At 45.8% G+C, this 14,907-nt stretch overlaps 1 protein-coding gene across 1 annotated transcript in view; it reads right to left on the reverse strand.

The window, feature by feature from the left end:
* The window catches only part of LOC112239345 (striatin), a gene marked incomplete in the record, with an annotated part of 92,709 nt that extends 79,557 nt beyond the window's left edge, over window positions 1-13,152 (reverse strand). The window contains 1 exon segment of the mRNA XM_042305678.1: window positions 12,777-13,152. Coding sequence (XP_042161612.1) covers window positions 12,777-12,989 — 213 coding nt within the window.
* Window positions 13,153-14,907: the final 1,755 nt, after the last annotated feature.

A 14,907-nucleotide genomic window follows, 5' to 3' on the forward strand; every position in this document is an offset into this window, starting at 1 on the left:
CATCCTCACCACTACTCCATCCATCCTCACCACTAATCCATCCATCCTCACCACTAATCCATCAATCCATCCATCCTCACCACTAAATCCATCAATCCATCCATCCTCACCACTAATCCATCCATCCATCCATCCTCACCACTAATCCATCCATCCATCCTCACCACTAATCCATCCATCCATCCCTCACCACTACTCCATCCATCCATCCCTCACCACTACTCCATCCATCCATCCATCCTCACCACTACTCCCATCCTCACCACTACTCCATCCATCCTCACCACTACTCCATCCATCCTCACCACTACTCCATCCATCCTCACCACTAATCCATCCATCCATCCTCACCACTAATCCATCCATCCTCACCACTAATCAATCCATCCATCCTCACCACTAATCCATCCATCCATCCATCCTCACCACTAATCCATCCATCCATCCATCCTCACCACTAATCCATCCATCCATCCTCACCACTAATCCATCCATCCATCCATCCTCACCACTAATCAATCCATCCATCCTCACCACTAATCAATCCATCCATCCTCACCACTAATCAATCCATTCATCCTCACCACTAATCAATCCATCCATCCTCACCACTAATCCATCCATCCATCCATCCTCACCACTAATCCATCCATCCATCCATCCTCACCACTAATCCATCCATCCATCCATCCTCACCACTAATCCATCCATCCATCCATCCTCACCACTAATCCATCCATCCATCCTCACCACTAATCCATCCATCCATCCATCCATCCTCACCACTAATCCATCCATCCTCACCACTAATCCATCCATCCATCCATCCTCACCACTAATCCATCCATCCATCCATCCTCACCACTAATCCATCCATCCATCCATCCTCACCACTAATCCATCCATCCATCCATCCTCACCACTAATCCATCCATCCATCCATCCTCACCACTAATCCATCCATCCTCACCACTAATCCATCAATCCATCCATCCTCACCACTAAATCCATCAATCCATCCATCCTCACCACTAAATCCATCAATCCATCCATCCTCACCACTAATCCATCCATCCATCCATCCTCACCACTAATCCATCCATCCATCCTCACCACTAATCCATCCATCCATCCATCCTCACCACTAATCCATCCATCCATCCCTCACCACTACTCCATCCATCCATCCATCCTCACCACTACTCCATCCATCCTCACCACTACTCCATCCATCCTCACCACTACTCCATCCATCCTCACCACTAATCCATCCATCCATCCTCACCACTAATCCATCCATCCTCACCACTAATCAATCCATCCATCCTCACCACTAATCCATCCATCCATCCATCCTCACCACTAATCCATCCATCCATCCATCCTCACCACTAATCCATCCATCCATCCATCCATCCTCACCACTAATCAATCCATCCATCCTCACCACTAATCAATCCATCCATCCTCACCACTAATCAATCCATTCATCCTCACCACTAATCAATCCATCCATCCTCACCACTAATCCATCCATCCATCCATCCTCACCACTAATCCATCCATCCATCCATCCTCACCACTAATCCATCCATCCATCCATCCTCACCACTAATCCATCCATCCATCCATCCTCACCACTAATCCATCCATCCATCCTCACCACTAATCCATCCATCCATCCTCACCACTAATCCATCCATCCTCACCACTAATCCATCCATCCATCCATCCTCACCACTAATCCATCCATCCATCCATCCATCCTCACCACTAATCCATCCATCCATCCATCCATCCTCACCACTAATCCATCCATCCATCCATCCTCACCACTAATCCATCCATCCATCCATCCTCACACTAATCCATCCATCCATCCATCCTCACCACTAATCCATCCATCCTCACCACTAATCCATCCATCCATCCTCACCACTAATCCATCCAGCCATCCTCACCACTAATCCATCAATCCATCCATCCTCACCACTAATCAATCCATCCATCCTCACCACTAATCAATCCATCCATCCTCACCACTAATCAATCCATCCATCCTCACCACTAATCCATCCATCCATCCTCACCACTAATCCATCAATCCATCCATCCTCACCACTAATCCATCAATCCATCCATCCTCACCACTAATCCATCAATCCATCCATCCTCACCACTAATCCATCCATCCATCCATCCTCACCACTAATCCATCCATCCATCCATCCTCACCACTAATCCATCAATCCATCCATCCTCACCACTAATCCATCCATCCATCCATCCTCACCACTAATCCATCCATCCATCCTCACCACTAATCCATCCATCCATCCTCACCACTAATCCATCCATCCATCCATCCATCCATCCTCACCACTAATCCATCCATCCTCACCACTACTCCATCCATCCATCCTCACCACTACTCCATTCATCCATCCTCACCACTACTCCATCCATCCATCCTCACCACTACTCCATCCATCCTCACCACTAATCCATCCATCCTCACCACTAATCCATCCATCCTCACCACTAATCCATCAATCCATCCATCCTCACCACTAATCCATCCATCCATCCTCACCACTAATCCATCCATCCATCCATCCTCACCACTAATCCATCCATCCATCCATCCTCACCACTAATCCATCCATCCATCCTCACCACTAATCCATCCATCCATCCATCCTCACCACTAATCCATCCATCCATCCTCACCACTAATCCATCCATCCATCCATCCTCACCACTAATCCATCCATCCATCCATCCTCACCACTAATCCATCCATCCATCCTCACCACTAATCCATCCATCCATCCTCACCACTAATCCATCCATCCATCCTCACCACTAATCCATCCATCCATCCTCACCACTAATCAATCCATCCATCCTCACCACTCTCCATCCATCCATCCTCACCACTACTCCATCCATCCATCCTCACCACTACTCCATCCATCCATCCTCACCACTAATCCATCCATCCATCCTCACCACTAATCCATCCATCCATCCTCACCACTAATCCATCCATCCATCCTCACCACTAATCCATCCATCCATCCTCACCACTAATCCATCCATCCATCCTCACCACTAATCAATCCATCCATCCTCACCACTAATCAATCCATCCATCCTCACCACTAATCAATCCATCCATCCTCACCACTAATCCATCCATCCATCCTCACCACTAATCCATCCATCCATCCTCACCACTAATCCATCCATCCATCCATCCTCACCACTAATCCATCCATCCTCACCACTAATCCATCCATCCATCCATCCTCACCACTAATCCATCCATCCATCCATCCTCACCACTAATCCATCCATCCATCCATCCTCACCACTAATCCATCCATCCATCCATCCTCACCACTAATCCATCCATCCTCACCACTAATCCATCAATCCATCCATCCTCACCACTAAATCCATCAATCCATCCATCCTCACCACTAATCCATCCATCCATCCATCCTCACCACTAATCCATCCATCCATCCTCACCACTAATCCATCCATCCATCCATCCTCACCACTAATCCATCCATCCATCCCTCACCACTACTCCATCCATCCATCCATCCTCACCACTACTCCATCCATCCTCACCACTACTCCATCCATCCTCACCACTACTCCATCCATCCTCACCACTACTCCATCCATCCTCACCACTAATCCATCCATCCATCCTCACCACTAATCCATCCATCCTCACCACTAATCAATCCATCCATCCTCACCACTAATCCATCCATCCATCCATCCTCACCACTAATCCATCCATCCATCCATCCTCACCACTAATCCATCCATCCATCCATCCTCACCACTAATCAATCCATCCATCCATCCATCCATCCTCACCACTAATCAATCCATCCATCCTCACCACTAATCAATCCATCCATCCTCACCACTAATCAATCCATTCATCCTCACCACTAATCAATCCATCCATCCTCACCACTAATCCATCCATCCTCACCACTAATCCATCCATCCATCCATCCTCACCACTAATCCATCCATCCATCCATCCTCACCACTAATCCATCCATCCATCCATCCATCCTCTCCGCACTAATCCATCCATCCATCCTCACCACTAATCCATCCATCCATCCATCCTCACCACTAATCCATCCATCCATCCTCACCACTAATCCATCCATCCATCCATCCTCACCACTAATCCATCCATCCTCACCACTAATCCATCCATCCATCCATCCTCACCACTAATCCATCCATCCATCCATCCATCCTCACCACTAATCCATCCATCCATCCATCCTCACCACTAATCCATCCATCCATCCATCCATCCTCACCACTAATCCATCCATCCATCCATCCTCACCACTAATCCATCCATCCATCCATCCTCACCACTAATCCATCCATCCTCACCACTAATCCATCCATCCATCCTCACCACTAATCCATCCAGCCATCCTCACCACTAATCCATCAATCCATCCATCCTCACCACTAATCAATCCATCCATCCTCACCACTAATCAATCCATCCATCCTCACCATTAATCAATCCATCCATCCTCACCACTAATCCATCCATCCATCCTCACCACTAATACATCAATCCATCCATCCTCACCACTAATCCATCAATCCATCCATCCTCACCACTAATCCATCAATCCATCCATCCTCACCACTAATCCATCAATCCATCCATCCTCACCACTAATCCATCAATCCATCCATCCTCACCACTAATCCATCCATCCATCCATCCTCACCACTAATCCATCAATCCATCCATCCTCACCACTAATCCATCAATCCATCCATCCTCACCACTAATCCATCCATCCATCCTCACCACTAATCCATCCATCCATCCTCACCACTAATCCATCCATCCATCCTCACCACTAATCCATCCATCCTCACCACTACTCCATCCATCCATCCTCACCACTACTCCATTCATCCATCCTCACCACTACTCCATCCATCCATCCTCACCACTACTCCATCCATCCTCACCACTAATCCATCCATCCTCACCACTAATCCATCCATCCTCACCACTAATCCATCAATCCATCCATCCTCACCACTAATCCATCCATCCATCCTCACCACTAATCCATCCATCCATCCATCCTCACCACTAATCCATCCATCCATCCATCCTCACCACTAATCCATCCATCCATCCTCACCACTAATCCATCCATCCATCCATCCTCACCACTAATCCATCCATCCATCCTCACCACTAATCCATCCATCCATCCATCCATCCTCACCACTAATCCATCCATCCATCCATCCTCACCACTAATCCATCCATCCATCCTCACCACTAATCCATCCATCCATCCTCACCACTAATCCATCCATCCATCCTCACCACTAATCCATCCATCCATCCTCACCACTAATCAATCCATCCATCCTCACACTACTCCATCCATCCATCCTCACCACTACTCCATCCATCCATCCTCACCACTAATCCATCCATCCATCCTCACCACTAATCCATCCATCCATCCTCACCACTAATCCATCCATCCATCCTCACCACTAATCCATCCATCCATCCTCACCACTAATCAATCCATCCATCCTCACCACTAATCAATCCATCCATCCTCACCACTAATCAATCCATCCATCCTCACCACTAATCAATCCATCCATCCTCACCACTACTCCATCCATCCTCACCACTAATCCATCCATCCTCACCACTAATCCATCCATCCTCACCACTAATCCATCCATCCTCACCACTAATCCATCAATCCATCCATCCTCACCACTAAATCCATCAATCCATCCATCCTCACCACTAATCCATCAATCCATCCATCCTCACCACTAATCCATCCATCCATCCTCACCACTAATCCATCCATCCATCCATCCATCCATCCTCACCACTACTCCATCCATCCATCCTCACCACTACTCCATCCATCCATCCTCACCACTACTCCATCCATCCTCACCACTACTCCATCCATCCTCACCACTACTCCATCCATCCTCACCACTAATCCATCCATCCATCCTCACCACTAATCCATCCATCCATCCTCACCACTAATCCATCCATCCATCCTCACCACTAATCCATCCATCCATCCTCACCACTAATCCATCCATCCACCCTCACCACTAATCCATCCATCCTCACCACTAATCCATCCATCCTCACCACTAATCAATCCATCCTCACCACTAATCCATCCATCCTCACCACTAATCCATCCATCCTCACCACTAATCCATCCATCCTCACCACTACTCCATCCATCCTCACCACTAATCCATCCATCCTCACCACTAATCCATCCATCCTCACCACTAATCCATCAATCCATCCATCCTCACCACTAATCCATCAATCCATCCATCCTCACCACTAATCCATCCATCCATCCTCACCACTAATCCATCCATCCATCCATCCTCACCACTAATCCATCCATCCATCCATCCTCACCACTACTCCATCCATCCATCCTCACCACTAATCCATCCATCCATCCTCACCACTAATCCATCCATCCATCCTCACCACTAATCCATCCATCCTCACCACTAATCCATCCATCCATCCTCACCACTAATCCATCCATCCATCCATCCTCACCACTAATCCATCTATCCATCCATCCTCACCACTAATCCATCCATCCATCCTCACCACTAATCCATCCATCCATCCTCACCACTAATCCATCCATCCATCCTCACCACTAATCCATCCATCCATCCTCACCACTAATCCATCCATCCATCCTCACCACTAATCCATCCATCCATCCTCACCACTAATCCATCCATCCATCCTCACCACTACTCCATCCATCCTCACCACTACCCATCCATCCTCACCACTAATCCATCCATCCTCACCACTAATCCATCAATCCATCCATCCATCCTCACCACTAATCCATCAATCCATCCATCCATCCTCACCACTAATCCATCCATCCATCCTCACCACTAATCCATCCATCCACCCTCACCACTAATCCATCCATCCTCACCACTAATCCATCCATCCTCTGCCACTAATCAATCCATCCTCACCACTAATCCATCCATCCTCACCACTAATCCATCCATCCTCACCACTAATCCATCCATCCTCACCACTACTCCATCCATCGTCACCACTAATCCATCCATCCTCACCACTAATCCATCCATCCTCACCACTAATCCATCAATCCATCCATCCTCACCACTAATCCATCAATCCATCCATCCTCACCACTAATCCATCCATCCATCCTCACCACTAATCCATCCATCCATCCATCCTCACCACTAATCCATCCATCCATCCATCCTCACCACTAATCCATCCATCCATCCATCCATCCATCCTCACCACTAATCCATCCATCCATCCATCCTCACCACTAATCCATCCATCCATCCTCACCACTAATCCATCCATCCATCCATCCTCACCACTACTCCATCCATCCATCCTCACCACTACTCCATCCATCCATCCATCCATCCTCACCACTACTCCATCCATCCATCCATCCTCACCACTACTCCATCCATCCATCCTCACCACTACTCCATCCATCCATCCTCACCACTACTCCATCCATCCATCCTCACCACTACTCCATCCATCCATCCTCACCACTACTCCATCCATCCATCCTCACCAGTACTCCATCCATCCATCCTCACCACTACTCCATCCATCCATCCTCACCACTACTCCATCCATCCATCCTCACCACTACTCCATCCATCCATCCTCACCACTAATCCATCCATCCATCCTCACCACTACTCCATCCATCCTCACCACTACTCCATCCATCCTCACCACTAATCCATCCATCCATCCTCACCACTAATCCATCCATCCATCCTCACCACTAATCCATCCATCCATCCTCACCACTAATCCATCCATCCATCCTCACCACTAATCCATCCATCCACCCTCACCACTAATCCATCCATCCTCACCACTAATCAATCCATCCTCACCACTAATCCATCCATCCTCACCACTAATCCATCCATCCTCACCACTAATCCATCCATCCTCACCACTACTCCATCCATCCTCACCACTACTCCATCCATCCTCACCACTAATCCATCCATCCTCACCACTAATCCATCAATCCATCCATCCTCACCACTAATCCATCAATCCATCCATCCTCACCACTAATCCATCCATCCATCCTCACCACTAATCCATCCATCCATCCATCCTCACCACTAATCCATCCATCCATCCATCCTCACCACTAATCCATCCATCCATCCATCCTCACCACTAATCCATCCATCCATCCATCCTCACCACTACTCCATCCATCCATCCTCACCACTAATCCATCCATCCATCCTCACCACTAATCCATCCATCCATCCTCACCACTAATCCATCCATCCTCACCACTAACCGCTAATCCATCCATCCATCCTCACCACTAATCCATCCATCCATCCATCCTCACCACTAATCCATCTATCCATCCATCCTCACCACTAATCCATCCATCCATCCTCACCACTAATCCATCCATCCATCCTCACCACTAATCCATCCATCCATCCTCACCACTAATCCATCCATCCATCCTCACCACTAATCCATCCATCCATCCTCACCACTAATCCATCCATCCATCCTCACCACTAATCCATCCATCCATCCTCACCACTAATCCATCCATCCATCCTCACCACTAATCCATCCATCCATCCTCACCACTAATCCATCCATCCATCCTCACCACTAATCCATCCATCCATCCTCACCACTACTCCATCCATCCTCACCACTACTCCATCCATCCTCACCACTAATCCATCCATCCTCACCACTAATCCATCAATCCATCCATCCATCCTCACCACTAATCCATCAATCCATCCATCCATCCTCACCACTAATCCATCCATCCATCCTCACCACTAATCCATCCATCCACCCTCACCACTAATCCATCCATCCTCACCACTAATCCATCCATCCTCACCACTAATCAATCCATCCTCACCACTAATCCATCCATCCTCACCACTAATCCATCCATCCTCACCACTAATCCATCCATCCTCACCACTACTCCATCCATCCTCACCACTAATCCATCCATCCTCACCACTAATCCATCAATCCATCCATCCTCACCACTAATCCATCAATCCATCCATCCTCACCACTAATCCATCCATCCATCCTCACCACTAATCCATCCATCCATCCTCACCACTAATCCATCCATCCATCCATCCATCCTCACCACTAATCCATCCATCCATCCATCCATCCTCACCACTAATCCATCCATCCATCCATCCTCACCACTAATCCATCCATCCATCCATCCTCACCACTAATCCATCCATCCATCCTCACCACTAATCCATCCATCCATCCATCCTCACCACTACTCCATCCATCCATCCATCCTCACCACTACTCCATCCATCCATCCATCCTCCTCACCACTACTCCATCCATCCATCCATCCTCACCACTACTCCATCCATCCATCCTCACCACTACTCCATCCATCCATCCTCACCACTACTCCATCCATCCATCCTCACCAGTACTCCATCCATCCATCCTCACCAGTACTCCATCCATCCATCCTCACCACTACTCCATCCATCCATCCTCACCACTACTCCATCCATCCATCCTCACCACTACTCCATCCATCCATCCTCACCACTAATCCATCCATCCATCCTCACCACTAATCCATCCATCCTCACCACTAATCCATCCATCCATCCTCACCACTAATCCATCCATCCATCCTCACCACTAATCCATCCATCCATCCTCACCACTAATCCATCCATCCATCCTCACCACTAATCCATCCATCCATCCTCACCACTAATCCATCCATCCATCCTCACCACTAATCCATCCATCCATCCTCACCACTAATCCATCCATCCATCCTCACCACTAATCCATCCATCCATCCTCACCACTAATCCATCCATCCATCCTCACCACTAAAGCCACCCATCCATCCTCACCACTAAAGCCACCCATCCATCCTCACCACTAAAGCCACCCATCCATCCTCACCACTAAAGCCACCCATCCATCCTCACCACTAAAGCCACCCATCCATCCTCACCACTAAAGCCACCCATCCATCCTCACCACTAAAGCCACCCATCCATCCTCACCACTAATCCATCCTCACCAATAATCCATCCATCCTCACCACTAAAGCCATCCATCCATCCTCATCACTAAAGCCATCCATCCTCACCAATAAGCCATCCATCCTCACCAATAATCAATTCATCCATCCAAACTCTTTGATCCTTGAAAACCTTGCTGGAAATAAAAAATATTGTGTGCCATTACTTGGAAAATAAATGTGAGTGTGGATGACATCATAAAGACGTCTGATTCCAACTTTAGGGTCGTTTTCCTAAAGAAGTGAAATACCCTTTGTTTTTGGTTTCCTCTTGCCTCGATCTTAACAAGTATGGCGATAGTGGCATCGTCCCGGCCGTACCTTCCACTACCTAATGACAACACTCAGATAAACCAAAGATGTTTTTTATGGAGTCGTAACCTAACCACTCAAATGGTTTACCCCATGTGAGATTTACACCAGGACACATTTGGAAGAGAGGCAGAGCGTGCAGTAGAGAGTCAGGAGATATCATTCAAGATTCAGTCATGAAAGACATGAAGGCCTACACTGCCCCCAAAAGCCTGTCCCCAAAACACAGACTCACGACTACACAGATGGAGATACCCAACTCCTGCTGCAAAACACCTAGGTTTAATGCAGACTGTAGCTGGGGATTTCATTTGTCAGATAATTGACTGAATCAGAAGATAGACAGGAACTGATATATTGTGTACACGGGACATTAGTTAAGAGGCCAAATGCTTGGTCCGAACGTGAACACATATCGCATGCAAAACGGTTTTTGGAAACTTAAGGAAAGTATCTTTCATATCAGCAAGAAATGATTTTCTAAAAACATAAAAAGGTTAAATTACGACACATAGTGTTAAGAGTTCCGGTAGGGCCATGAATCCGTGTTAGAGCTCCTGTTAACAGAAGACTAAAAAAAGCTTTCGGTGCTAATTATCTATCTTACATGCCCCGAACACCTGTGTGTAACAGAAGGCCGACAGAAATGTGTTGTTACTGAAAAATACTATCAGCTGCAACTGTAACACATCCGGTTAAACAGCGGACAGGGACTGTATATTTAGCATTTGTGATATGACAGTAAATGGATATGTTCCTATAACCGCATTGTAATTGATAATCGATTCACGTTAGATGGGAGTATTTGACTAACCAGAGCCAGTCTAATGTTAACTCTCGAAATTATTTTTAAAAAGGTCCTTGGACCTAAAAAAAAAAAAAAAAAAAAAAAAAATGGGGCAATTTGCAGTTACAACATAAACTAATGATATATACCCACAGATTCCTCATCAGTTTAATTCAACTGTCGTACCCCATCAGCATGTGTCAGCTTGTTCGTAAACAATGTAAACAAACACTGTATAGTCTCAAAATGTGGTCTAAACTATAATTGTGTTACCATCGATGGCTAAGAGTATATTATTGGGCTATAGTAGCCCCATGCTAGTGGGCTATAGACAGCACCGGGCCACCTGAGCTTTCCTTGAACAGCACCGGGCCACCTGAGCTTTCCTTGAACAGCACCGGGCCACCTGAGCTTTCCTTGAACAGCACCGGGCCACCTGAGCTTTCCTTGAACAGCACCGGGCCACCTGAGCTTTCCTTGAACAGCACCGGGCCACCTGAGCTTTCCTTGAACAGCACCAGGCCACCTGAGCTTTCCTTGAACAGCACCAGGCCACCTGAGCTTTCCTTGAACAGCACCGGGCCACCTGAGCTTTCCTTGAAGTACACAGGTGCCATCTGAACTCAAAATGTCAGGAAGGAGGAAAACCCATGCAGGAAATGTTTGGGTGCCATACACTTTCGTCTATCCTTAAAAAACAGTCTTCAGATGGACAATGCACACTATACTGGGGCGTTTTTTTTTACATATATTTTTTTTACAAGGATTTCACTACACCCGCAATAACATCTGCTAAATATGGATGTATACATATGGACCAATACAATTCATTGTGTTCGGGAGATGGCATCTATACTTTCACAAGATGTAATTGCACACAAATACGATTGTTTAAATGGTATTTTACCTAAAAAATTAAAAAATAAAAGGTAGCAGAGAACAGATTGACTAGTCAACCAGTTAGTTACATTATTAGCTGGCTAACTGGTTAGCCACCCTTTTGGGGAATTTTAGCTAGTTTATTCAATAGCTAGTTAGCAAACAAACGTCCCATTTTTGGCGCTACATAGGTTAGTTAACATGTTAGTTAGCTAGTTTATTTGAACAAAACGACTAGTTAGCTAGCGTGTAAAACTAAACATCGTCCAGAACAAGCTAAATACATAGAGCTAGGCTAGTTGGCGTCTTGTTTGACAATAAGAGTGGCTAACCTGGCGGGGTAGCTAACTAGTTAGCATATGCTAACCGACCAGGGTTAACTAGTTGCAAGATAACTAATACTAAATCACAACAATCACATCGGTGCCACAAAAAAACAAAACAAAACCACGACTGGTGTGTTACAAAATCAGCTAGCTATATATATATATGTATATTTTTTTTTTAAATCCTCTGAAAGTGAATTAAATATTAAGTTAATTCACCTGCAATTCGGCCCGATCTACCTCCCATTGAGCCCGGTCCACCTCGAAACGAGCCCATTCGTGTTGCAGGAAGTGTAGGATCCCCGGGATGCTGTACGGAGACCTGTCCGCTTCCCCTGCATCCCCCTCCGGTAGCAGTACCTTCCCCACACCGGCTAAAATCGAGTTATTGTTGTTATTGAAGAAAACACCGGGCCCTGCCTGTTCGTCCATGGCCGGGCTCGGTTCGGGTCAAGAACAGATATCTCCTCGTCGTTGGTGTTGTGTCCTTGCTCCTTCGTGAGGTCTAGATATAGTTTAGCTACGGTAAGTGAGCGGAAGAGCAGAAACAAACCACGGGTATACCGACTGTCTTCTGGAGGAACTGGGCGCTTTCTGACAGCTTTACTGTCATCGACCCGACGTCAGAGAACGTGATCACTCCCACACCATATAAGGATGTGGAGGTGGTCCGACAAAACACAAGCAGGGCCCATATCAATCATGTCAAATGTTATTTGTCACATATACACACACACATATATATATATATATATATATATATATACAAGCATTTTCGCTGCACCTGCAATGACATCCGGTGAGCATATACATATATATATATAAATATATATATATATATGTGTATATGCTCACTATATATATATATGTATATGCTCACCGGATGTCATTGCAGGTGTAGCGAAAATGCTTGTGTTTCTAGTTTCTAACAGTGTAGTAATATCTTAACAATTCACAACAATACACACAACCTAAAAGTAAAATCATGGAATGAACGAATACATATATATTAGGATGAGCAATGTCGGCGTGGCATAGACTAAAATACAGTAAAATAGATTACAGTGTACATATATATATATATATATATATATATATATATATATATATATATATACATATATATATATATATATATATATATATATATATATATATATATATATATATATATATATATATATGAGATGAGTAAAGCAAAAATAAAGTAAACATTAAAATGGCTACTGATTTCAAGTTTATGTATATGAGCAGCAACCTCAGGGTGCAGGGTAACGTAACCGGGTGGAACCGGCTCGTGATGGCTGTTTAACAGCCTGATGGCCTTCAGATAGAAGCTGTTTTTCAGTCTCTCGGTCCCAGCTTTGATGATAGCCGGGTGAACTGGCCGTGGCTCGGGTGGTTGTAAAAATAAATCAAATACATCTTTCATTTTGAACCTACACAACTGGTTGGGAGCAGCACAGGCTCATCCACAGAGCGGCGTCCCTCGCCTGGTGAACTTCAGATAAACGTCGATCTCATTGAGGGAGTTCGATTAGACTGCACCTGGAGAAAGCGGCGAGGGAAGAAAACGCCGGGGCCTGCCTGTTCGAACATAACCGGGTTGGTAATAATGTCAACCACAAAAGACTGATGTATAGTTCAGATACACAAAGAATCCAAGTAAAATTATCTGTTTTTATAAAGAGCAAGCACTTGGAAACATTTACTCCGAACTCATTACTCCACACGCTTGTCTTCAGCCGTCTGCTCTTGACTGGGCACGTGGCTCACGCCCGGTTTCAAAACAAATGCTATCCCGTTACCCCAGGGCATTAATCTCCTCATTGATAACCTTTCAAAAACATCTCTTCTCTATTTATTTTATTTAACTAGACAAGTCAGTTAAGAACAAATTATTATTTTCAATGACGGCCTAAGAACAGTGGGTTAACTGCCTGTTCAGGGGCAGAACGACAATTTGTACCTTTTAGGCTCGGGGGTTTGAACTTGCAACCTTCCGGTTACTAGTCCAACGCTCTAACCACTAGGCTACCCTGCCGCCCCCATCACATATAACTATACGATACACTATTATCAATAGCCTATATGGCACAGCAATATAATTGTCAGTAATATTACAATGTAATACACAAGGAAGCTTTATTGACATGATACATTCTCCAATAACTGTAGGCATTGTCCAATAGCTTGGTAAATGGTCACCATAACCGTCTCTGGGCCAGGAGCTCTCATTGTAGTTTGATATCCTACACATGATTCAACTTCTGTGTGCAGTTGTACAAGAAAAACACATTAAACTCAGTAACATTTGGAGCAAAAACAGAAGTGGAAAAAAAGTGACAAA

Source organism: Oncorhynchus tshawytscha, linkage group LG24, assembly GCF_018296145.1.
Source record: "Oncorhynchus tshawytscha isolate Ot180627B linkage group LG24, Otsh_v2.0, whole genome shotgun sequence".
In the NCBI taxonomy this organism is placed as follows: Eukaryota; Metazoa; Chordata; class Actinopteri; order Salmoniformes; family Salmonidae; genus Oncorhynchus; species Oncorhynchus tshawytscha.